The 26402-nt window shown below is 43.7% G+C and overlaps 1 protein-coding gene across 3 annotated transcripts in view; it reads left to right on the top strand.

Moving 5' to 3' along the window:
• Positions 1-26402, top strand: part of TLL2 (tolloid like 2) — a 95505-nt gene that overhangs the window by 61121 nt on the left and 7982 nt on the right. For 2 of the 3 annotated variants that reach the window (XM_075758485.1, XM_075758488.1), the window contains 9 exons: positions 5200-5324; positions 9465-9580; positions 11273-11375; positions 15616-15732; positions 19379-19524; positions 20381-20576; positions 23411-23536; positions 25281-25441; positions 26209-26389. In XM_075758485.1, the coding sequence (XP_075614600.1) occupies positions 5200-5324; positions 9465-9580; positions 11273-11375; positions 15616-15732; positions 19379-19524; positions 20381-20576; positions 23411-23536; positions 25281-25441; positions 26209-26389 (1271 nt within the window). The remainder of the gene's footprint in view (positions 1-5199; positions 5325-9464; positions 9581-11272; positions 11376-15615; positions 15733-19378; positions 19525-20380; positions 20577-23410; positions 23537-25280; positions 25442-26208; positions 26390-26402) is intronic. The other variant, XM_075758486.1, reaches the window with a different exon arrangement.

Consider the following 26402-nt stretch of genomic DNA (forward strand, 5'->3'; position numbering starts at 1 on the left):
GTCCATTTTGCGATCAGATAGCCCTACTGGATAGAGAGATGAAATAAGCATAGTTATTTATGTCCTGGATTTGGAATGAGAGCTGGTGGATGACCAGCTCTGTTTTGCTGCATTATTTGAAGTTTTTTCCATAAATCCCACTACCGCTCCTTCCCAAGAGCTTTCCTTCACTACATACCATGAGAAAAGGGAATGGGAGGCAGAACGCAAATATTCATGCTCTTGAGAACTTTTTGTTGCAAAAATTAAACGTGTCTTTGGGGCGCTTTTAATTTTCTCACTCCCCAGTTATATGGAATTGCCAAGCCTATTGTTTTGTGCTTTTGTTTCTGAAACTTCACGTCAACCAGGGGAAAATTATCAAACTTGCTGAAATGCTGCTTGTTCTGGCAGGGGGAGATGGTGGCTGGGCAAGGGTGCTTTGCAACCTTCAGAGATTTCTTTGGATCAGATACCCAAAGCAAACAATTTTTCTTCCCTTGATGCATCTGCTGGACCCTTACAGCATTTGCTAAACTCTAAATGGTTAGAATTGTCTTGCACAAAAGCAGGATTAAGTTATTACCACCATTTATATTGTGGATGCCTTTGAGTCTGTGTCTCTTGAAAACCAGGGTCCTTCAGAACACTGCTGGGCCAAAAAGGGATAAAAATGGCAAGAGTCCTTCTAAATTTAAATTGGTGCTTAATAGGATTCTTAAGTCTGTTTTCTTTAAGCCCTTTGTCTCTGTGACCCACCCTCACCCCAGCAGCAGCCTTTGTGCAGTAATTGAACTGAGCACTAAGTGCCTCTGTGGACTGATTGTGCTCTCACCGTAAATAGGCAGTGCTGGGAACAGGCTGTTACTTTACCAAGACCTGTCTTGACATCTGCTCCCCTAAGGGAACGACACTTACTTTGCCAGTCAGTAGAGATTTGTGAGCGTATGCATGTCTCCTTCCCACCCTACTGAGGTTTGCGGGTGCTGGCCAATTGCAACCAAAACTGTAGTAGAGCCCATGAAGGTACTAAGTTCCAGCAAGTTTCGTTAAGATCCGTGGCTAGCTCGGGAGATAGCCCCTGCGTGACGCTGCTAAGGGAAGAGCTGTAGTGGATGTGTTAGTATGTTAGCATGCACCAGAAAGTCCACATAGGAAGAAGATGGTCTGAGCACCCTACCAGTGAGATGGGGTGTGTGAGTGAGAAGGAGGTGAAGGACTCAGAGCTGTGCCTGTGGCTCATTGTCTTGAAGCAACTCTTATGTGGCACTTAGCACAACCTTGTTTTTTATGTCTCCTGTGAACATTGACAATAGCAAATCATACAGCGTTTGCCATGGTCAAATGCTGCTGCAGATCCTAGGCCCTTTTTATTCTAAACTTTGTACCTAGAACAGAAAGGGGCAGTTTTTCTGAGACACAATGAGTCCTAGCAATGGAAACTGTTTCCAGTGGTGCTTTTGAAAGTTGCTGCAGGAGTCACTGCTCATTTTCAGTGCACAGCGAAACACGTTTCTCATTTGTGTCTGTGGGTAATAGGAATAGGAGCATGGCACAAGAGGCTGTAATGACAGCAGTAACAAGTTTTTACCATGGGAACTTCTGCTCTTGTCTGTGTCAGAAAGTTGCCTATTTTGCAGAGTATGGCTGCAGGCTTTTATTTCCTGGTACATTCCTTACAGACATGGCAGCAAATTAAATTGAATATTGTTGTCTCATTAAACAATTTTTTTAATTTTTTTTTTTTTTTTTACTGCTGTCAAGATGCATAAATGGCAGCTTAGCAATAAGAAAGCTTAAACCTCCATGCAGCCCTAAGCAATAGTGGGTTACCTTAATTCACTAAGCCTCTTGCTAGTGAACGTGGCAGCACAGCCTGGAGTTACAAAACGTGACCTCTGCAAGCCTCCTGTTTGAATCAGGATTCAGGTAGTACTGCCTGCATGTCAAGGGGCATCTTCTTGATGTATTGACAACACACCATCCTAATCCTGCACAAGATAAATCCTCCACAGGTTTTACTGTGTGAAGTAGGGTTATGTTGTCTCTCCTCTGTAGTTTGGGATATAAATACAGAGTTGGGACGAAATGTAGCTACCTGCAGCTGAGTGCTTAACCTGCCTTGAACATCTGCTTCCTTGAGTGGTGTTTAAAGCACCTCTATCTATTGCCCTCAGATGGGATGGTGAATATTCAGCATTTCTCAAGATCAGTTGATAATTTCCTAATGTTTACTTGACACTTTACACATTCAGGGCACTATGCAGGTGCTAATGACTCTTGAGAGCATCTATCTTTAAACTTTTGTCGTTCTTAGCTAGTAGCAATGGTGGGTTGTTGTGTTTGACTTACCACTGCATTGGGCAGCTAATCCACGCTCTGCCTGTCCCTGGACAGCGGGAGAACGGAGCATCCAGGATTCCTGGGTTCTTTTCCTACCTCTGGGAGGAACGGTTTTGATGTCAGAGTACCTGAGCTGCTCTGTTTAATGATGTCTGCTTAGTGCTTATTAATTTGTGAGCCAAAGTTTTGGTGCTCTTAGAGATGCTCACCAAACGTGCAACTTAACATCATAAGCAGATGGGCTTTGGGTGGACAGCATGGGGCTGCTGGGACGGGTGTGGTTTAGGCCAGAAAGACTCTCCACTGTTCTCAGTTCCTTTGATTGTAAAATGAGAGGAACTGTACTTACTGCCTCCTAATTTGGAGTCATGTTCAGCAATGCATGTGAAGGAAGCACAAAATTCAGTTGGTGGAAAAAGCAAACCCAGAAATCTTACTGGCCCAACCTAGGGTACAGCCTTCTGGAAGAAAACGTGTCTGGCGAGTAATAAGGGATCACAAGGTAATTTGAAGCTGTGGGTTGTCTGTGTTACATGAGCACTACCCTAGGTGTATGCTATGTGCAGTCGTGGGGGCTGTGAGTATGCAGTCGTGGGGGCTGGAATGGGGAATCAAAAGTTGGAATGTCCAAGTGTTGGTTTTTCTATTAAACTTTGTCGTTCTTCCCTGGATGAGCCTGGAGATCTGCAGAAAGTATTTCACTGGCCACAGAAGTCCCTGCCAAATGCTGAGTTCTTCTGTGAACTCCTGAGGAGGCTTGAAAACTTACTGTGAGCAAACCAACCTGTTTCTCTGTTTGTGGTATTTCTGGAATTGGAGGATTTATTTTCAATACACAAATAAATTTAGCTTGAGGCATGCAGCTGGCATGTAGAATTCCAGCCTGAATTTGTCAATCAAAATTTGATGGGCTCACCTCAGAGCTTGTAAGCACTGATTTTAATGCTGATCAGGAATTTTCCTGCCACTGAAAAAAACCCCCAACATCCCCCATGCAAGAGCTGATTCTAGTTTTCAAAACAGATTAAATTCCTTCTCCGCTATTCCTTCGTTCAGTTTGAGTATTTGCAACATAATTTTTCCCCAAAAAATGTCTAATGGAATGATATTTTCTGTTCAAGAACATTGGCTGCAGCTCTGGACAGCTGTGATCCAAGTACTCTGCTTGCAGTATTTATTTAAAATTTAACCAATGCAAAAAAACCCTCTCGCAAACTCCTTCCTTACGGGTCTTACGCAGCTGAGCAGCCCAATGAACAGAATTACTGGTGTACTTAGAGCTTTACCCTTACTTGAAGACTTTTGTATCAGGGCTAGGCAGCACTAAAATGATTGCTTCTGCCCTGATTTCCCATCAGACTCCATGGACAGTTGTGTCCTGTCCTTCAGAAAAAGAAGTCTGCCTCCCAGAGCTGATGCTGAGTTTCAAGCTCACTGTTAGCCTTGGCACCTCCAAGACTCTTAGACATTCAGGGCTGCAGTGAAATGGTTTCTGTGGACTGGACAGCCTGGCTGTGAGAGCTTGGATTTACCAACCTGGAGTTCAGGCTTCTGATTCCTCCCTCCCACTTTAGTCCTAATGCTGCCTTGGGGTGTCTCTTGCGTGCAAGCTTTTGCTTGGATGCACAGACTTTGCATTTGCATGGAAGTGAGCTTAAATCCTTTTCTGGACTGAGATCAGAAGTGCAGTAGAGAGCTCCTGAATATGAAGTACCACATGGAAGAAATAGCGAGGAAAAAGAGGCAGAGAGAAATGGAGTTATTAGCTTGGAAACTCATGCAGAACAAAGGTAGAGCGCTTGATCTTTTTCTCTTCTCTGTGGCAACCGCAGTCACTGCCAGCGCAACCCCATCTGTGGCTAAACAAATTCCCCTTCCCTCTGCTCCTTTGGCTTAAGTGCCCAATCTGTGCTCCTGCTGAGCCAGATGTGCCCTGAACCTTCTGCAAGGATATTTCGTTGCCTTTTCTAATTTATGGCAAGGAACGTGTATATGCTCCAACAGAGGCAGCAGCAATCTTGATATATCAAAAGAGGAATTTACTGGATTGGCAGACTTGCCTGTACATTTGGAAGCTATCTGCTATAGCAAGGCGGCCAGCTGTGCTGGTTCTGGCTGGGATAGAGTTAATTTCCTTATAGTAACCAGTATAGGGCTGTGTTTTGTATCTGTGCTGAAAACAGTGTTAATAACAGAGGGATGTTTTTGTTACTGCTGAGCAGTGCTTACACTGAGTCAAGGCCTTTTCTGCCCCTCACCCTACCCCACCTGCAAGTAGGCTGGGGATGTACAAGAAGTCATGTATGACTTGTAAAAGGTAACGAGGGGATGCAAGTGGGACAGCTGACCCCAACTGACCAAAGGGACATTCCATACCATATGACATCATGCTCAGAATATAAAGCTGGGGAAAGAAGGAGGAAGAGGGGGATGTTTGGAGTGATGGCGTTTGTCTTCCCAAGTAACCATTGCACCTGATGGAGCCCTGCTTTCCTGGAGATGGCTGAACCACCTGCCTGTCAATGGGAAGTGGTGAATGAATTCCTGGTTTTGCTTTGCCTGCGTGTGCAGCTTTTGCTTTACCTGTTAAACTGTCTGTATCGCAGCCCACAAGTTTTTTCACTTTTACTCTTCTGATTCTCTCTCCATCCCACTGGGAGGAGTGAGCGAGCGGCTGTGTAGGGCTTAGTTCCTGACTGGGGTTAAACCACGACATCACCTCAAGACATGCGGTTATCACAATCTGCATTACTATTGCTTGTTAGCATGGGCTATATGGTCATGGGGATGGTCTGGGAGGCCTGCCGGGATGACTTTCTGTGCATCGTGTCACTTTCCATACTTCACTGCTCTTTGTCTCTCTGTTCTTCCCTTTAGAGGGGTTTTCCTCGACACCATCCTTCCCCGTCGTGATGATAATGGTGTCCGGCCAACTATTGGTCAGCGTATTCGCCTGAGTCAGGGAGACATCGCTCAGGCAAGGAAGTTGTACAAATGCCCAGGTAAATATGGCTTGTGGAGATGGCTCCAGCTTTATTGTAGACACATGGTTTATCTAGGAGGTGTTAGGGTTCAAAAGCACCTTAGTGATCCCTTTGATGAAGGAGATTCAGGAAATGTAGACCATCAAATGCTTCAAGCTGGAACTGTAAGAGAATTGAACTTGCCTAACATGTCCTCCCCATTAGTATTTTGTCAGTATTCCTGTTTGGTTTAGGGCTTCAGATTTGTCTGGTGTTGTCTACTGAAACTAGTAAGAGGAGATGCAGAGGAGGCTGGGAAAGAGGGACGAGGATGAGGCTTGTATTTTGCTGGTGTTTTTATATACATATACTGTCTAGAATGAAGGGTGTAGGCTCTGTTCATAGAAGATGAAATCAATGTACAAGACCATGGACAGAGAGGGGACTAGGAGTTAGCAAAATGGCAGAGGGATCTGGTAGACCAAGGTCTCTGCACACCAACCATCAAACTTCTGTTGGATTATTTATACAGATGTTGTCCCAGTGATGAGCCTTAAGGAAACCCTAAATGAAAAGCCACTTTGGCCTGAGGTTAAAGTCGAACTAAAAGCTACAAAGCAGCTTTCTTAAAATGACGACCCTTCTGAGTCTCAAGTTTCCATTTGCAAAGTAGAACTTTTCTACTTTTTAGGTTTTTTCCCCACAAAGCTTTAGCAGAGGTTATTGCAGTTCAGAAAATACCTGGCAGCAGAATGATCAGAGCTTTAAGCCTACTAAACAAATTTTCTTCAAATATCTATTTGTTGGTTTTTTTTTTTTCTTTTGATTTGCATGAAAATTTATTGAATCTGTAGCTTGAAAAGTTCTCTTCTGCAAAATGCAAACTACAGGAGTTCAAAACCAAGGGACTTCAGTTGCATGTTTGAGCAGGGTCTGAATGAGACTTTGGGTTGAGGACAACTTTGTTCAGTAATCAAGCTGAGGATTTTTAGGTAAAACACAACAATATAATGCAGAAGTTGAATGGCAGATGGTTTCACTTTTAGAGTATCCACCTGAGAACGTCTGAGAAAATGCCCCCAAAAAAAGAGCTAGCGTGGTGGAAGATGAATTGCAAGCATGCACCCGTATAAGCCTGAATGACTGTTGTGTCTATTGTAAGAAACAGGGCTTTCCAACTCATTAGACTGGAGCTCTTGTGGCTGCTACAGTTAGGGCTGGCTTAGCTTTTCCATTCTAAAACCCTGCTGTTTTAAATTGCTCTTAATTCCCCAAAGCTTATACCTGCTGGGTTACAGTTAGTGCCAAACCAGGTGAAACCAAATGAAATTTGTTGAAGGAATTTCTACAAGGCAAGATGCGTTCTGCTGCATAGTGGTAAATGCTAGATTTGATATGGCTGTATGGTTGAGAATTTGATGAGTATAGTCACTACCAAAGACTTTAAACCAGCACATCCTGCTGCCTTGAGCTGTGCTAAAGGAAACAGGCCTGTGTGGCTGTGCTAACTGTGCAGAAATGGTTAAACTATAAATTGAGAATGGTCCTGCTGTATGTCATCCCATCCAATTCTCTGTGCAGCTTCCAAAAGGTGTAGTGTACCAGTAACCAGCTGATAAGCAGTAAGTGCCTGCCACTCAACTACTTAATTTACAGATGACTTCTGAAACATTCACCTTTTCTACCTTGCTTTTTGCCTCCGTTCCTTTCTAGCAGCTTGCTTGTGCTGAAAGGCCAGCCTCTTCTAGTATGTCTGGAGACTTTCCTCTGCAAGGGTTGGATAGTTAGCTAGGTCTCCTTTCATGATGTTTCAGCGGAGTAGAGTTTGGTGGTAGATACGTTAGTACCTGTTCCATAATTACACAGTCTTGCCAGGTACTGTGTAATTACACTTAAGAGAATTAAGCCTGGGCTGTCAGAAACCTTCACTGTGGTTCAGCTGAGAGCAGTAATCCTCTTTGTCCTGTGTCATTACGGTCATGTGGTATGTGTTCCAAATGACTTAGAGCTCTCTTCATCATTTCATATTTGTTTAAATAGATTTTTTTAGCAGAGAAAAAGAACATTTATGTATCTTGGTGAGTTATGTATTGGACTCCCTTCTTTATTGTGACACCTTATCAGATGTTGCCATTTCTAGAGCCATCCTAAGGTGGTGGCGACTCCAGACCAGTGGTAATGCTGGAGGATCAGCTGAAGAATGGCTTGCTGTCCTCAGAATAAATATGGCCGAGACTCAGCTTCCTTGAGAAGTTTATCTGCTGGGGCAGCATGCATTTCCTGGTTGAGGGTCCTAGGAGCATCCTGAGAGCTGGAATTATCCTAACAGATTCTGACACAGATAACAAGGCAAGGAATCTTTGCAACAGGTAGAAAGGAAGGAAGTATATTTATTCTGCAAATAGAAGTCCAGGTTTCTTCTCTAGTTCATACAGGTCGTTACCTTTTACAAGCATCTCTCCCTGCCCACCTGAAGAATACAGACAGCATCGCCTGCCAAACATGTTGGGAGAGGTGGGAGAATATTAGCTATTTTTGCAGAATTGAAAGTAAAACTTTCTGTGCAATGCTCCTTCATAGTTGCATAGTGGTAGGGGCAGTTCTCAGGGCTGAAAACTGCTTGAGAAGGAAGGAGCAATGTAGAGGTTTTGGACTCTTTTCTTCATTCCTTTGAGGCAGATGTGTGCATTTAACTGCCTGTTTTGGTCAGTGGTGCTTTTTTCTAGTAGTTTAAAATGCCTTTGTCTTTCCTGACAGAAATCACTTTGCCAGATCCCGTGCTGACTTGTGCCTTGAAATATGTGCAAATTGTTCCTAGTGGTGACTTCACCTTCCAGAGCACCCCTAGGAGCTGTTCGGTTGAGCAAAACCCCTTTTTGTGTCCCTGCCTATTGTTTGTCTAGTCTGACCTGTCAAGCTGTGGGTCAAACTATGTCAGGGAAATTAAGAATTTCTGGCACAGGTGACTCCCTCTCCCCTTTTTGAAGATATTAAACTTTTTGAACGGGACCAGTCTCTTTTCACCTCTGACTTCCAACCTGCCCATCTAAATGTCATCATGGCTGAAAAATTAGTGAGTGTGTGATAGCATCAGGCAGAGGACCATCCCCTGGCATTTCCGTGAGAAAGGGAGCCAGATGTTTGGCCTTGTCGGATCTTTCAAAGCACTGCTGCTTAACAAGGGATTTTTGGGAGCTGCTTTACCATCGCTGAGGAAACCAAGTTGCACGTCAAGGGTGGCTTTGTAAAATCAGTGGGTTGTGAAACTAGAAGAAGGAACTGGAAAGCAGGCAAACCAAGGTCCTTGCTCCTTGGGACGGGTATCTTCATGTGTCTACTGTGCACTCAAAGAAATGGGAGCTTTGATATTTGTGATCCTCTGACCTGACCAGTCAGCTGCTCTGCAGATGTAGATGGTCACTCCTTGTTCTAGCTCAGTTCTTCTGGCTCAGAGAGAGGAGCTACAGTAGTCGCAGCTTTCCCAGATGTTGGAAGCTGCGGTTCCCTAAAGGAGCATATATGTCTGCATATTACTTGCTTTCCAAAAGTCACCCTAGGAACTACATTTCATCAACTGCATCAGGCCACAAAACTGTGAAGGTGGAGAACAGAGTGAGCTGCAGTGCTCACGTTTTATCCTGTGCAGTGTGATGGCAGGATAGGTGCTGGACAGCCAAAGCATGAGGGCAGTGGGGCTTGCCCTGCTTTTGTTAAAAAAAGACACTTAATGGTATGTAAGGAGAACTTCATCAAGCAGCTTGTAATGAAGGGAAAACAGATTTGCTGTCAGTTGTCATGGAATTGCACGGTGAAGTGGGGTTAATATGTTGCATGAGTGGATGAGATATTCCTCAGTAGGGTTGAAATCTGAAAGTACTGGGATGTGGAAGGAAGATGAAGGAAGAAGGATGCCTCTTTTAAAGCTGTTTCCCCTGTGTCCTTGCACTGATCATCATCTGTCCTGGGAATTCTGACAAATTTCATACCACCCTTTGGCAAGGTCTCAGGTGGTCAATGACCTTTGGGTCAGTACCATGAACGAACATTCTTAGAGTACCAGCCACCAACAGGCACGCAGCAGCCATGTGCAAACATTTTGATAGACCCTGATGTCATTCAGAGAGTCACTCCTTGTTGCTGGTTTGTGGTTTGGTTTTTTTTTTTCTCCCTCTCTCTCAGCTTGTGGAGAGACCTTGCAGGACTCAACAGGGAATTTCTCAGCCCCTGGCTTTCCAAATGGCTACCCGTCCTATTCCCACTGTGTCTGGAGGATCTCGGTGACCCCAGGGGAGAAGGTAGGTGCCACACCAGCGCAAGGTGGACTCTGCGCTTCCCTTGCGTGTCTTTTTGCCCATGATGACAGTGTTAGCAGCTGCCAAAAGATCTCTGCGTGCCTGGAGTGCAGGGATGGAGCCTGGAAAAGCTCCCGAGCACCATTGCTGTCCTCCCAGAGATGGGGTCAGCAATACATGGTGCTGAGGAGGAAGAGGTAATGCTGGAGCAGAGACCCCTCACAGGTCTGGGCTGCATGTTGCTCTCTGATCCTTCCTCTCTATTTGAGGCTGAACTCTGTGTGGACATTTCCTGCCACCCACATGCTCTGGCCGAGCTACCTTTCAAAGCCAGGTGCCAATCAGACGAGTTACATAAAATGCGCCAGCAAGCTGGGGTCCCGGAGGGAGCTGAGGAGCCATGAGTGACACCAGCGGCCTGCCCCTGTCATGCAGGCATAATATCCCTGTCAGGGCACTCCTGCTCCCTGCCTTGAAATGCTGAGCCCCGCTGCGCATCAGTCACCCACCCTGTCTGCTTTCTTTGCAGCTCCTTTTGTTTTATTGATCTTCCTGTGGAAATTAAATCTTTCCTTAATCCACTAATACCAGCCCTTCAGGCCTTTCATGCTGTACCAGGCTGCAGGAATGCGCAGCCCAGCTTGGGAGCTCCTCGACAGAGCGGCTTTGCTGAGGACCACCCTCGAGACACACTTAAGACTTGGACTCAAAGAAGAGCAGAGCTTGCTCATTTTGCAGCAGCTGTCTGGTTCTGGGACCCAGTTCTGTCACCTGCAAGCCCAGTCCCATGCAGTGCTGAGCACCCACCATTAGCTGCAGGGAGAGCTTCACCAGGGACAGAGGTGCTGAGAACCATCCAGGTTTTGAAACTATGACACTGGGAGTTTTTCAGTGTAAATCTTACTGTAAATTCTCCCTTTGTCTCTCAGCCTCTTCAGAAGAGTTGTATCTATAACTGTTTTAATCTAATGATGTTTCTGTAGCAGATATGAATTAATACGTGGGTCAAATCTTGCAAGGACAAAAATGCCACAAGTACATCCCTATTGGTGACTTCCATAGGCCCAGAGCAAAGGCTATGTAATCCTTGTTACGAAGGAAGCAGACCAAAGGGATAAAATTTTCTTGCTAAGCTCTGCTTGGTAAAGCCACTGAACACAACTGCATCATGGTGATGGTGTGAGTGTAATTATCAGAATGTGGAAGCTTGTCAGCAAATTTAGCTTTTTCTTACAAGAGTCATTTATATAAGGGTATAGACCCCAAACCAGCTGTATTTTGGGGCAATATGTTTCTTTATGATATTCCCATTAATCAAACCCAAGGATTTAATTTTAAATTTAACCCCCCCCCCCCCCCAAAATAACAAGCAAAAAACCAACAAACAAACCAACTGCAAATTGGGCTTGTTTTAGTAGTATTTTAGTAACTGAGGAGCAGTGACTGTGAATTACAGAATGGATAGTAAAGTGCTGTCTGCTGTCATGTACTTTCATGGTTTCATTAAAATAGCTTGAGATGCCTTTCTTTTTTGAGGAAAACTGATTGAAAAATCCAACCAACTGTCCAACTGGCTTTTCCTGCGTACTCACTAAGGCAGCACTGTAGCAGAGGTGAAGCACATAACTGCTAGGGTCTTCTTTTTAAAGTAGCTCCCTTCCCAAAGAAGTGTGTGCTCTCACTCTCTCCTTTCAGATTATGTTAAACTTCACATCAATGGACCTGTTTAAAAGTCGCCTTTGCTGGTATGACTATGTGGAGGTGCGTGATGGCTACTGGAGGAAGGCTCCATTACTGGGTGAGTAGCTGTTTCATTTTAATTGCATTTCATATGTTGTCCTTGAAGCTTTTTTGGGGAAAAAACCCAAACAGATACAAACCTTCCTTTACCTGGAAGGAGCTTATGTCCAGCCAGTGCACTGGCCATCCATTAATGTCTCCATCCAGAGATATTGGTGTGTGGTATTCACACCAAATGCTCCATGCTCCATGTCCTTTGGTAGCAAAGACTTTTATTCCTTCCTTTTTCAGCTTGAGAACTGAGGCAGAGAGGGAATTGAGTCAGGGGCATGGCTGGGATTAAAAATGTGGTCCCTGGAGTTTTTTTATTGGTTTTTCCTAAAACCTGGGTAGAACTGTCAGGCAGTCAGAACGAGGCAGCCATACAGCTCCTGCTCCAAGCTCCTGCCATTATTTCTCAAATATTTGTATCTACAAGTACACAGTAATCTGTACTTTGGGCCTTTCTATTTCTAGCAGGGAACTTGCTAGACCATGCCTAGGATATCAGACTGTGCAAGGGCTCTACTCTGCTCCAGCTCCCAAAGATCTCAAGGAAGCACAGTTCCTCTATGTCCTCCCTGTTCCTCCTTTCCTGTTCGTAACCGCAAATGTTCTGTGGCAGTCAGGAGCTGCCGCCTGCTTTGCCACTGGCTCTGATCCTGACCTCATCTCCTAACCTCAGTGTCCCAACGTGTGAAGTGCTTCACTGCAAACAACACTTTCTGCCTGACAGGAAAGAAGAAATCCAGTTGTGTAGGATCACCAGCTGCATTAGAGGTGCTGTGCTCTGTGCTGCAGCTAGTCAGCGTGGGGTCAGTGGGCTTGGGGAGGTCTGGGTGCTTGCCTTAGCCCCACTGGACATCCCAGCCCCAGTACCAGGTGTAGCACTGAGGCTGGCGCTGTGCTGCTTTCTAGAGGTTTCTGTGGGCCTGCCTTTCAGGGCAGAGTTGGCAGCCGGTTTTACTGTTTCCTGCCTGTTTTGAGGTTGGCAGCAGTTATTGCTGTTTTCTGCTGCACATGCATCAGGTAACATTGCTCCAGCAGCTGCAACTTAGCTCCTCATTATTTATTTTTTTTCTGCCGAGTAATTTAAAGGTATTTCAGAAGCCAAGCACCTCCGCATCCCCCTAATGCAGGTGGACTCGTGAGTGTTTCCATCTGGAAAGAGATGCTGCATGAGTGGCCACGGCTCCCGCAAGGGGCTGAGCCCATGAAATTAGCTCGGAAGAGGCAGACAGACAGCAATTCAGCAGGGGGCGGGGAGGGGGATTAGTGTGAATTGTGAAAGCATGGGTTTCTTGCGGGGAAAAAAAAATACATGTGCGCTGCATATTTTCCCAGAGAAGTGTGTGAAAACCCAGCCTTTAAATGGTGTATAACTTTTTATGAATGGGCCCTTTATCACACTCTAAGGAGTTTGCTCATTCTTGTTCCTCATCTGCGTTTCCTCTCCTTGACACCCTTGTTAAACTCCAGGTCTAAATCCAGGAGGCAGTTGCTCAGTGACCCTAGAGGAAGGAGCTTTGCAGCACTGATGCTGTTTGTTAGCATCCCCTTTGGAAGCGGAGATGGGAGATGCTATTGGTACGCTGCAGGGCTGTCACGCTGCCCCAACAGTACTGGGCAGCTTTAGGGTACAGAGGCTCAGAATTGAATAGTCGGATAACGCTAGAGTCTGTGCTAATATTTGGATGGGGGAATCTGCAAGGGGAAAACGTTGGCAATGAAACTGGCATTGAAGAGAAATGAAGTTTGCAACTCACTTTGCAGTCTCATTTGCACTGACTGGCTTGTGACAGAGGCATAGCTCTTGCATCCTTGAAGGCCATAGCCTTCCTGAGGCTGCCAAGTGGTGAAGGTGGGGCAGGCAGAGCCAAAAGTGGCAGTAGCTGACTGTGAGGGCAGCTAACTAAGCAGGGGGCCCCATGGCTTTTAATGCACAGGATTCATGCCAGCTACTGGCTGGTATCAGAAATAGTGTGGCCAGCAGGACTAGGGAAGTGATTGTCCCCCTGTACTCAGCACTGGTGAGGCTGTACCTCAAATACTGTGTTCAGTTTTGGGCCCTTCATTACAAGACAGACACTGAGGTGCCAGAGTGTATCCAAAGAAGGGCAGTGAAGCTGGCGAAGGGTCTGAAGCACAAGTCTTATGAGGAGCGGCTGAGGGAACTGAGATTGTTTAGCCTGGAGAAAAGGAGGCTGAGGGGAGACCTTATTGCTGTCTACAACTACCTGAAAGGAGGTTGTAGCCAGGTGGGTGCTGGGGTCTTCTCCTAAGTAACAATTGATGGGACAAGAGGAAATGGCCTGAAGTTGTGCCAGGATATTAGGAAAAATTTATTCACTCAAGGGGTTATCAAGCACTGGGACAGGCTGCCCAGGGAAGTGGTCGAGTCACCATCCCTGGAGGCATTTAAAAAACATGTAGACGTGGTGCTTAGGGACGTGGTTTAGTGGTGGACTTGCTAGGTTAATGGTTGGACTTGATGATCTTAAAGATCTTTTCCAATGTAAATGATTCTGTGATTCTATACTCTGCCCCCCATACATAAGAAAAGCAACAGCCTTCTCTGCCTGTCAGCCAACAGGCCTTGAACTACCTGTCTCCTTGTCCAGTGTAGGGAACTACCAGTGTAGCCTACTAATGGGAACTAACTGCTGCCGTGCAGGTAAGGCATTAACCAGGTTTTTACCCAGTGGAGGTTGTTCAAAGAAGCCTTTGCCTGGTGTTGCAAGGCCAGGATCCGTATCACCACTGTCCTGACTGAATTCAACCTGAGGAACTGTTCTCCGCTGCTATCAAATTCCCACTGGGGATTCAGTTGGATTCAGTATATACCCCTGCTGGTGCCAGCTGAAATGAAAAAACACATTTGCATTGTGTGCTCTCAGTGCATACTTGGTGCTTGCTCTGTTTCCATGAGGAGCTTCTGGCTGGAGCAGGTAGAGGAGCACCACATGAGGGTCATTGAGATTGTTTGGGCTGCAGGTGCTATCTGCAGCTGTTTTGTTTCCGGATTCTCCCTGATAGGATTCAGGTATTTACCAGTGCTAGTGCGTGCCAGAGAGCTCAGAGATGGGTGAAACATGGAGCAAAGAGACTCTTGGTCACAAAGCTCTTGGAAGAGATTGAATGACTGCAGAGGCCTAAGTGGGAAGACATAGATTTACAAGGAGAGTGAGAGAAGAGGATGAGATAGAGTGTTTTCTCATCAGCATGGCCGCATCCCGCTCTTGGTTTGAGTTTGCTCTTGGGTGCAAATAAATGAAGGAGTTTCTGATACCTAGCAGGTGAAAAGGATGTTTCCTCATGTCACCTCTTAGAAGGACAGGAGACGGTTCCCCACCCTTGCAGCTGTGGTGGGTTGACCTTGGCTGGATGCCAGGTGTCCACCAAGCTGCTCTATCACTCCTCTCCTCAGCAGGACAGGGAGAAAAGAAAAATTAGATGGAAAAAAACCTCATGGGTCAAGATAAAGGCAGTTTAATAAAGCAGAAGCAAAGGAAAAACAAAAGATTCATTCTCTATTTTCCCATCAGCACGCGACATCCAACCACTTCTTGGGAAGCAGGGCTTCAGTATGCATAGCAATTGCTCCAGAAGACAAACATCATAAATAATGAATGCCCCCCCACTTCCCTGCTCCTTTCTCTTAGCTTTTATTGCTGAGCAGCCATCATATGGTATGGAATATCCCTTTGGTCAGTTTGGGTCAGCTGTTCTGGCTGTGTCCCCTCCCAAGACCTTGCCCACCCCCAGCCTACTGGTGAGGGGGAATGTTGGAGAGACAGCCTTGATCCTGTGCCAGAACTGCTCAGCAGTGGCCAAAACACTGGTGTGTTATCAACACCTTGGTCACTACTGATACACAGCACAGTGCTGTGAGGGCTGCTGTGGGGAAAATTAACTCCTTCTCAGCCAGACTCAATACAGCAGCTCATTTGCCCCATCAGGTGATAAAAACAAGAGGCTTTTTGAATTTACCAGGGCAACAGAGGATGCATCTGTGACTACTGGATTCTGCTTCCAGCTGAAGAAAACTTTATTAATTTAATAATTTAAGAGGGTATGAATTGATGGGGTAAAAAACCTAGAAACTCATTCAAAAGCACAAGTGGTGAGAGTGAAAGAGTGTTTTACGCAAGCACAGCTCCTTTAACCACAGACTCTTTGCTTCCTGGAGCCACAGGTGTCTGCTACATTGTGCTGCCTGTCAGCCAGGAGATCTTGATCGTCTCTTTCCTGCCTTCTAGGTAGATTTTGTGGCGACAAGATCCCTGAACCGGTAATCTCCACGGACAGCAGGCTGTGGATCGAGTTCCGGAGCAGCAGTAACATCCTGGGCAAAGGCTTCTTTGTGGTCTATGAAGGTACAGCCTTTAGCTAGAAGTTGTCTGTCACATCCTGGAGTAGCCAGAACAGGATGCAGGGGTTTATGGGATCAGTAGGAGTTCAGCTTCACCATGTGGCTATACACAGCCCCCACTCTTGTTTTTATGGGAATTGGCAGATTTTTATGGGCAGTTTCAGCAGACAAGGCATGGATCGTTCACCTAGATCATCACATTTTTGGGGGGGACAACACGATGGCAGCACAGAGCAATAGTTTCTGTTCATGGGCCAGGTTCTGTTTGCCCTAACCAGCTCCTGCAAGCAGCAGTGCTGGGTATAGCAGGAGTTCCTTCCAGTAATTTAACAGGCAAAGTTCTGTTTTGAATCATACATTTTATATCACTTAATGCAGCTTATTTTGGGGTTTTGGGTTTTTTTTGCTCAAATGCAAAGATTGTTCTTCTTGTATGTTTTACTTAGACAAGATCAGAAATTAGCACATCAGATCTTCTGCAAGTCAGGTACTTTGGAAACTTGAACGGAACTGGGATGTTGAAACCACTTCAGAGGAGCAATACTACCAAAGTCACTAACAAATCAGTTCTCCATATATGCTTATTTTTTACAATAATGATTCTAAAGTGCATTAAAAGCCCTCCTTATGCTCTGAGCAACAGGCATTTTATTAGAAGTACCAGTGTTGTCAACAGTATTGAGGTTGACTGTATTGGTACCAACTTCGAATCATCTTTCTGCAGCCACAGGAAGAAGTATGACACTGGAGTCCCAGTGCCCAAGTGTCCAATATACTCGTGAATAATGATACTAACAGAGGGAAGCGAAGAAAACATGGGACTATTGGGGAGGTGCAAATAAAGTACCTGAGGATTTCACAGCAGTGTGGGGCTAACAAATCTGTTTGACAGGAGAAATATCTGGTTTCTGCAGGAATTGTTGCCCCGGAGACAGAGGTAGCTTGCCTGATGGTTTTTTGTTTTTTTTTTTGGTTTTGGTTTGTTTCTCTTGAGAAGCAGCTGTTGCCTGAACGATATGGTTTGTAATACCCCTTTTATGGTAGTTTGTTGGAATTAGAAGTGATCAAACTACTGTGTCTCTAATAGACTGTTTTATTTTGGCTTATTACTTTGACGGGCTAGTCAGCTTAGTTCTTACAGTGGGTTATCCCCCAGTGATATCTGCTCCAACTTTAAAAGAAAAAGAAAAAAGCGAGGTGAGGAATGTTTTTGGGAAGCAACTTCTCTGTTCTTCATCATATGTGTTAATATGGCATCATGCTTCATATTGCTAAATGATACCGAAAGAAAAAATGTTCTGTGGGCTACGTGCTGAAGTCACTTTGCAAAACTTTTCTCTTGATAATTTTCTGTATTTTCTATTGATTCATAAATGACCCCTGAAGGTTCAGTAAAGATGAGCAATACTTGCTTCACTGGACTTTTGAGGAGAGCAAATGAAAGTGAAATCTTCATCTAGTGGTCAAACTTTGCATCCCTCTGGCTGTTCATATTTTCCTGCTTCTTCAAGGCTCTGACTTTTTATATAACTCTTTCTTGCAAGAAACTTGCCATTGGAAAGGTATGAAATCTCTTGCTAAGACTGAGAGCAAGCACGGAGTATGACTGGTGGAAGCCAGCTTGTAGCACAGAAACAGTGATGGCCCATTGCATAGTTCTTTTCTTAGCTCAGCCTCCTCTTGTCAGAGCAGCAGGTAGTGAGATTCTCTCCATCCCTCTCCATAATTTATTTGTGGAAATGAGCATTTCCAAAAGTCTTCCTTAATCCCTATTTCCCTCTGATGCAAGCTCTGGTAATCGTTTGGTTTTTTCCTCCATTGTCAGGTAGCTTGCTTAGCTGTTTTGTGCCTTCTGTGTCTATGCAATAAGGGTGATTTTTATTTCCAGGAAGGATTGATCTTACATGTTTAATTTTCTATCAGTTTTTATCCAAAGACTCTCTGTATTGCTGTTAGTTCCTCTTTTTCTTTTGAACTCTTCTCCCTCACATGCTAAAAAGCCAAAGTGGGTTTTAGCACTGCTTCTCTGTCCTCTGCTTTAGTGAGGGTGTGTGTAAACACTTGTGCATCTGAACTTTGCTGGGAGCTCTGTGCGTGAGGACTGATTTTTTGGATTTGGATTCCTCCAGGTCTTGGCCCTGAAGTTTTCAGTAGATGGGAGGAAAGAGGCAGAAGCATGTAGCCACATGATGGGAGAATTACTTGATACTAGATGACGCTAAAAGTAGTGAGTGTGTACTCAGAGTTCAGTCATATTGTTCCTTTTCTTTCATGAGATTCAAGATGGGAGGATGCTGGTGGTTTTGCCCTACAGCACTGCTGGCAGCCCCAAATTTGTCATTGTTACTGCCTTTTCAAGCTCTATGAGCAGATGTTCTTTCCATTTTGCAGTAAAGCTCTTCCAGTATACTTAGCTGCTCCACTGAATTTCAGTGTGAATTACTGCAATAGATAGAGAAAATACTGTTTGCTGGCTGACAGTTTTATGGCTGTTAAAAAAAAAAAAATTAAATTGTCAGTTATCTGCTCATGTAGTCCCCTTTCTGCTAGGTGGAGGAGACAGTTCTCTAACGGGTCTCTCAGAGGTTCTTTCTAGCACCACTTGTAGCTCTGAATATGTGAACTCAAACTACAATCTAAATTGTGCTCTGCAGCTGAATTTTGGATGCAATTATTTGGTGGTGCCTTTGCACTGATTCTCTAAGAAAGAAATTAGCACTGCACTTGTGAAACAGTGCCTTTAACCAGGTCGCAGTTAAACTAGCAGCTTGCATGGCAAACCCAAGACAATGTTACCCAATGCAAGCAATTTCCAGGACACTATAGGGAGACCCACATCTGAACTGCTATTGCAATGCATTGTGGGGAGACCCCAAGTGCAAAGGTGGTTGATGTCTGGCAGGTGTCATTTCAGTGCCATCTCTCTTGTACTTACTGTCAGTGTTTTTGGTTTGCTGGATTTTAAATGAGCAGCCAAATGTTTTGGACAGCCAAACCATTCCTATGCCTTCTTTAGACATGTGTGTCTTGCATCATGGGGTAACACAAGGTTTAGCATGTGATCTTACTTTCATTTGTTATGTAGTCTTGCAGACAATTATGCCAAACTGCTGTTGTCTTTGAAGTCTCTGCTACTTTTGTATTAAACTAGATTTTAATTAAATTTTCTGTTCTTGGTCTTTAAACTTCCTCATTCTTACACTTAGCACAAAACTTAATTTTTTATGCATAGCGGTCAGCCTGTTGGTGTCCTCAACTCATGCTTGTTAATATTGCCCTCGTGTGGCTGGATTAGGTTTGCAACTATTTTTTATTTGGCTTTTTTTTGCCAGCTTTTCTTGGTCTGTAGTGCTGGTACCAGATTTTAAGCGGTTATAAAGGTGACCAGGAGTGTGAAACACACAAATCCATAAAAATTCTCTGTCCCAGTGAGTTCACCTTCTAAGGAGGTTGGCACAGCAAGACAGAAGGTATTGTCACTAGGACAAAATGTTAAATTTGTAAAAACTTCCAAGACTTGTGTGTTGCCTTTGTGGAAAAAGGAGTATTGATACAGATTTGAATGAGGAAGAAGGCTATGTATGGAACAGGCTTTACCTAAGGAAAAACCTGCAATCTCATGTTTTTTCTGTTTGTTTTTTTTTATGAAGCTATTTGTGGTGGTGAAATTCACAAAGATGCTGGCCAGATCCAATCTCCCAATTACCCAGATGACTACAGACCTTCCAAAGAGTGCATCTGGAAGATCACAGTTTCTGAGGGCTTTCACATAGGAATCATGTTCCAAGCCTTTGAGGTGAGAAACGTCATTATCTATTATATTACAGATATCACTTCACTTCTGTAGGTCCTTTAAAATTAAGAAGGAAGTGATGTAAATAATAAGAATAATAAAATAAATCTTTTTAATAGTTCAGAATAACATTTCTCCTCACCAGAAGTTTGTTCAGAGATTTTGAAACCAAGTTTTTAAGTATTATGAGTTTTCAAAAACTGTTATTCTAGACAGAAAGAATTGGAAGGGGCACAAAATTGCTGATGCTGTAAAGTAGGGACTCATGAGTCCTTAAATTTTCACTCTGGTCAAATGAAATTGAATGTTCAGAAATTGAAGAGCTCAGAAAAAGTTTTCTCCTACTGATTATAAGATGTCTTACACTCTTAGGTGCCCAGTGATGTGTTTCTGACTACTGATGTAGAAGTCATAGACAGGAGTGGACAGGACCTAGGTTAGTGCATAAAACCTATCTAGTCCATAGGCTCCTGTGGCTTGTGTACACTTACTGTGCTTGTCCTGGAAAGGGCTGACACCATTACCTCCTGGCTGTGACCCCATGGCTATACCTTGAGCCTTTTTGTAGTTGTTCTGTATTGTCATTTACAACTTCTCATGTAGCTTGCAGGTGGTCAGGGACCAGGTTTCACTGGAGAGTAGCCATGAAATAGCAGTAGAACTGAGATGTGCCCTGTCTTGAATGCAATTTCAACTACTGGAGAGTTCAGTGGCAACCATGAGGCAAGTACCTAGCTGTGACCAATTGTTTGGGATGCTCCTTTGGAAGCTGATCTCTGGCCAAAGTCTAACTGGGTAGCTAGCCTAACTCAGAGCACTCATACTAGTGAGCTACAGGCATACGCTTTTCCCGTTGCAGATTGAATGGCATGATGCATGTTCTTATGACTACCTGGAGATCCGAGATGGCCTCACTGAATACAGCCCACTGATTGGTCACTTCTGTGGCTATGAGAAGCCAGAAGATATCAAATCCAGCTCAAATAAAGTATGGATGAAGTTTGCATCCGATGCAACCATCAGTAAAGCAGGCTTTGCAGCAAATTTCTTTAAAGGTATGTGATCTAGTACCTCTCAAGGTCAAAGTTAGGGATCACTCATTCCCTAACCTACTGCCATCCCAAAGTGATCAGTTACTATTGTATGTACTTGTAGTTAAGGTCTGTTAGACTTGTCCGTACAACTGCCAATATCAAGTTTATCTATGAATTGCTTTGAGAGCATAGAGGGGTTTGATGTTGAGGCATGAACACCACCTCACTGATTCAGACAGAAAGCCTACCTCAGAAAACATTAGCCTTTCAATAACGGTTCAGTACTAGCACAGGCACTAGCACAGCTGGACAGAATGTGGCCCCCATTTACCCAGGCCAGGGGACATTGACATGTTCAAAGAAGGTACTAGTACTCTACAAAGAGTGTTAAAAACAACTCTCTACTTAAGTTTTATTCCAAAAAGAAACTTCTGGAGAGAGGATAAATTTGATTCCAAGTAGAATACCTAGGAAAATTTCAGAGTGCATCAGGAGACAAATATGTTCCCAAACTGAGACCCTCTTCAAGAAGATGCAAATGAAGACTAAGATTCTTCTTAAGAGCTGGACCCAAGCCATGGTCCTTTACCAACATCCTGATGACTTGATAGAGGCAAGAACCAAATACCTTACCTCTTGGGAAAATACCTGTGGAGCTGCTGCAAGGTAGATAGTCATGTTTCTCTTAGGTTCAGTGACAGTTGTACAGAAATGATAGCTGCAATGCCAATATTTGGATTGCATAAGTCCTTTATTTATTTCTACTTTAACTTCTGTCTTGTGTTAAGGGTGTCACAGTCCGTTTATATCTCAAATTTACAGGACAAGGTACTCTGAATTGAGCTTTATTTCATTAGCTCATTAAGAAATACAACAAACAAACATGGCAAGGCTCAATCTCTTTTGCTCAGACTAGTCTATCACGTGAATTTACGTATGCACCATTTAAGTCATAAGGTTACATAACTTATAAGCCATAATTCTTAATCTGTGCATTTATGTGCAAAAAAAAAAAAATTAGTTAAAGTTTAATTCAGAGTACCTTGTTCTGTAAATTTGAGAGATCCAAATGGACCGTGGCAAAGGGTGATTGCAAGATCACTGGCAAATACTGTGATGTTTAATTCCAGTCTCTGAACAGCTCTCACAGTGCCTAGACTTCCTTGTTTAAACTTCTCAGATTCCATAAAGAAACAGAGAATACTTCTTCCTGAAGACATTTTGGCTTCTTTCAGGAGCTCATAGTACAGGCTGACTGCAGCAGAAGTGTCTTCCAGGGTTTAGCACTACACAGAGACTTCTTGGCCAGCAGCAAGTCAGTTTGTAGAATCTGACATTCTGCAAGTTTTGTAGGGGGAGAAAGTTACACACCTGAACCTGGGATGCTTTCCTTGTGATGCAGATAGTGAGAAATAAACTTTTTTCTTTTTTATTAAAAAAAAAAAAAAGCATAAACATGCACTGCTAGTACAATTGCAGACATGGGTATTGTCTTTGGAATTTTTGCTGGCAGATTAGATCTTGCAGTGTCTGGTCAGACTTCATATGTTTGAACTAGAAACCATGTAGTTTGTGAGTTGTTAGGGTGTTGCTAAGGCCATGCCAGTAAGTCCAGCTGAGGAGCAATGTGTATTTGCTTGGATCAAGCACCACAGTAGCCATAGCTACACAACTTCTAGCCAGCTTGTATCGTGGGCAGAGCTCATGTCAGTTTGCAAAAGCTGGGTAGACATACCTGCAGGCTATATGTGGAGTTTCAAGCTGGGATATGAAGTCTGCAGCCTGTACCTCCATATGCAGAGGGATTGTGACTACCAGCCACTCCACGAACAAAGTAAATGAACAAATTAGATGGTTCTGCAGGCACTCTTCGGACTGCCACCCGTAGCTGATTGAGCAATGGGTCAGCTTTGCCTTAATGAGTTATGAAAGGAATAAGGCTTCAATTACATGTCTTTCAACATTGAAAGAAAATAACTCAGCTTAAAAAAACCCACAAACATAGTTAAGGATGAAATTGAATGTTATGCTTTGTGAGAACTTGCAGTGGTAACTTCTAACTTTTCAGAGAAAATAAACCTGCAAACAGCTCAGAGAGGGTAAGTCATATCCAAGAGATGATGTCAGGAAGATAGGAAGAGCATTTACCTTATGTCCATCCCATCACATATATCTCAAGGGAAAGCTCTAGGATTATTCTTTGTAACTTATCTTCATTTTGGTAACAAATTGTATCACTGAAGCCTGTTTTGTATACAATTGAAGCATTAGTAGTGATGTGCTTGTCTTATGCTCACATTGTTGTGCCTTTCTTCTTCATAGCAAACATTAGAAGAAAGACAATACTTTGCAAAATATACCTGCCCATAGCCAGGACATGTCCCTCCCATGGTATAGTGATTGAAGGAGTTGCAGCCTCTCTCTTCTCTCAAGCAAGTGATTTAACAGCCAGATTAGAAGCTATTGAACCTGTACCCACACATGGAGCAGCAAAGAAATATTCTACTTTCTTCATAGTGAGTCCACAAACAGAAACCAGAAAATAAAATCTGTTTGGACTGGAACTGTTGCAGTGGGGGATTCCCACTGAGAACAAAATGCAGTGAAATCTTTACAGGAGACCATGTTTTCCTGCTCCTGTCTAGAAAAAGCACTCTTCACTAGTAATAGTAATTGTAGTTCTTTTACAGTTTTGGTGGGTTTTTAGCACTTGTGATGTTTGCTGCAGTGCCTGCTCCATGGCCTCTGCTTGTCAGGTAGTGCTCTGGTCCTTCTGTCCAGAAGTGTTGCATGAGGAATATGGTGGAGTTTGGGTGGTCAGGAAAGTGTGACTTGTCCTGGTTTTCTCCTGACAGAGATGGATGAATGTTCTCTGCCGGACAATGGTGGGTGTGAGCAGCACTGTGAGAACACACTGGGCAGCTACAAATGCACTTGTGAGCCTGGCTACGAGTTGGCAGCTGATAAAAAGAGCTGTGAAGGTGAGTAACCTACAGATTGAGGTGTTTGTCTATAGGATGAGTACTACAGTTAATAATGAAATGGAACAATCTTGGAGATGATTCTCTTTGCCCCCACATCCTCTTTGTTTCTGTTTGTCTTCCCCTACCTGAAACTCCTTTTTTGTCAACATTTTCCATTGAAAACCAAGTTTGGGTTCAAAAACTGAAAATACTCTCATTCTCTATTGCTGAACTTCTCTAAAACCAGTTGTCTTTCATGGCCAGAGATCCCTGTTCAGACCAGATCTTGCATGGTGCAGCATAAGGGAGGGCAGACATTACAACCCTAACTGTTGAATGGCCCCAAAGTATTTCAATCTAAGGCTGAATTTATTTTTTTTTTTAAAGAAATTTATTTTGTGGAATAAAATATCAATGTTTTGTCTGCAAACATTTGCCTTGCAAAACAGACATTCTCTGTACTGAGGAGTCAATTCCCTTCTGTTATGGGGGGGGAAAACTCCCATGTCTTTGATAGAAACTGTTTCTGTCAGCTTTCTATTCATACAGTTAATCTCTTGCAACAAGTGTTTGCTCCCACCAACAATACAGCTGTTGGTGTGGTGAGAATCCACCCTTTGTTCCTGCCTTCTAGCTCTGCTTTTCAGCTGAGATGTGTAGGGAGCTCCACACTGAGTCACCCAGATTGCCCTGACTTCTGCTTCCGTCAAATTGTTTGGGGAAGGTCGCTATTGACTCAGTGAGGGCAAAGTTAGGTGTGTGCAAAAGGATTTTGCAAGCTTTACTTTATTTCTTAAAATAATTTCTTGCAATTTTGAGCAAGCCTGTTGATATAATTTGGCAAGTGTTTTTTGAACTTCGCTCTTAACCTTTTATTTTAAACTTAATTTGTGGGCAATACAGGAAGGATAGTCTTTGTGATTGTACTGATGCACATCAGAGTAAATTGCTTTTCTTTCTCCAGACACAGTTGCTTGCACAGTTTCTGTATTGAAGCTGCTCCCTTGCATTAGTTCTTTTAATGCAAAATTATGCTGGGAACAAGAAGCAGGAAGCTTTTATCCCTGTGGGTTTTCAAGATCTGGCTGTATCTCATTACTCCCAAGAAACAGCAAGAAAAAAATTGCTGCTTTGCAAGTACAATTTTGCAGCAAGAGCGCAGACTGAGGTTGATTCCTTTGAGGTAAAAACCATGCCCTCCCATGAGAGGATGAAACTTAGATGTCCTAAATTTTTAAAGAAAATGGGATAGTAAAGTTAAGTCTCTGGCTTAGTCTTCAATTTTCCCTAGAGAAGATGCAATTTATATAAAGTAAGCCACCGAAGACATGACAGAGATGTCTTCTCTAGGAATCTTCTAATAATAATCTTCTAATTATTCCATTACTGATAAACTTGGAATAGTAAGGTTTGTAGGACTAAGTGTGGTTGAATTTACCAAGCTGGCCTTTACGACTGTATTGTGTATGTCAAATCAATTGATCCACAGTAAGCCCAAGGCTCGAGAGTAAAAAGATCAATCTTACACAGTTTAAGTGCCTCTCAGGGCCATATCTTGGCTGTGTGTGTTTCACTGGTGATTTATAGCAGGTGAGGTTTCTGTCTTCTTTGCAGCTCCCAGCATTTTAAACCTGTTCTGGAGGCCAGGATTTGAAATGTGCCACCAACCAGGATCAGATTCATTTCCTAGTTAACAGTGTGGCCCAATCTGTGTGTCTGAACAGAACCAAGTAAAACTTGTGTTCATTTATTGCCTCTCCAGCTGCCTGTGGGGGCTTCATCACCAAGCTCAATGGGACCATTACTAGCCCTGGATGGCCCAAGGAATATCCTACTAACAAAAACTGCGTCTGGCAGGTGGTAGCTCCAGCCCAGTACCGGATCTCTCTGCAGTTCGAAGTGTTTGAGCTGGAAGGCAATGATGTACGTAACCAGTCCCTGCATCTCAGAGGTGTGACTATTGGCTAACTCAGAACTGGATAAATCCTTGGGGTACAAGGAAGAGGAGACTCTGTCTTGCTGGTGGAGCTTCTGGTTGTTTCCCTGCCCTTGATATAATAAGCCAATAACAGTGATTGTTCTCCTTGAAGCCTGGATCTGCTTTCTCTATAGAGTGGAAGGATTAAAGCTGTTCTGTTATAAAAGGACTTCTTTTCTCTACCAGTTTTGCATAATTGTTGGTGTCTTCCATCCCTAATAGGTGTCCCATCCTCCCCCTTCCCCCAGGCTGCCTTTGCAGGAAAATAATTGGAAATGAAGTAGAGTTTTTCAAGGATAAACAAAATAACCAGTAATAGAGTCCGTTTTTTGCCCTGCTAGGGGTAGGGCGAAATTTAAACAAAGCATTCAGGTCTCACTTTCCCCACTGTAAATGGGAGCAGTGGCTCTTCCTTAATTCAGCAGGCTGCTGAAGTTCATTCAACACTGTCACGTTCTTGGATAATGTGGGAGTAATTACTTTAGCTAAATTAAATGGAACCTTTGCTATTCTGATGAACACAGCCATGCTTTAAGACCAGGGCAGCAAGGGAAGGGGTTGAGAACACTGATAGAGAAGAATTTGGGAAAGTTAGGAGTGTGTTTGAGTATAAGGCTGTTTCTGTTCCCTCTCAGTCAAGCCTCTGTCCCTTTCCTCTGAAATGCTCTGTTCCAAGTTTGCGGAGCTGAGAAATCTCCTCCTCTCTCGGCAGGTCTGTAAATATGACTATGTTGAGATTCGTAGTGGGTTGGCTTCTGACTCCAAGCTGCATGGCAAATTCTGTGGCTCAGAGAAACCTGAAGTAATCACGTCATATGGCAACAACATGAGACTGGAGTTCAAATCAGACAACACAGTCTCCAAGAAAGGCTTTAAAGTTCACTACTTCTCAGGTATGCGGCTGTA

Source organism: Balearica regulorum, chromosome 7 (assembly GCF_011004875.1).
Source record: "Balearica regulorum gibbericeps isolate bBalReg1 chromosome 7, bBalReg1.pri, whole genome shotgun sequence".
Classification (NCBI taxonomy): domain Eukaryota; kingdom Metazoa; phylum Chordata; class Aves; order Gruiformes; family Gruidae; genus Balearica; species Balearica regulorum.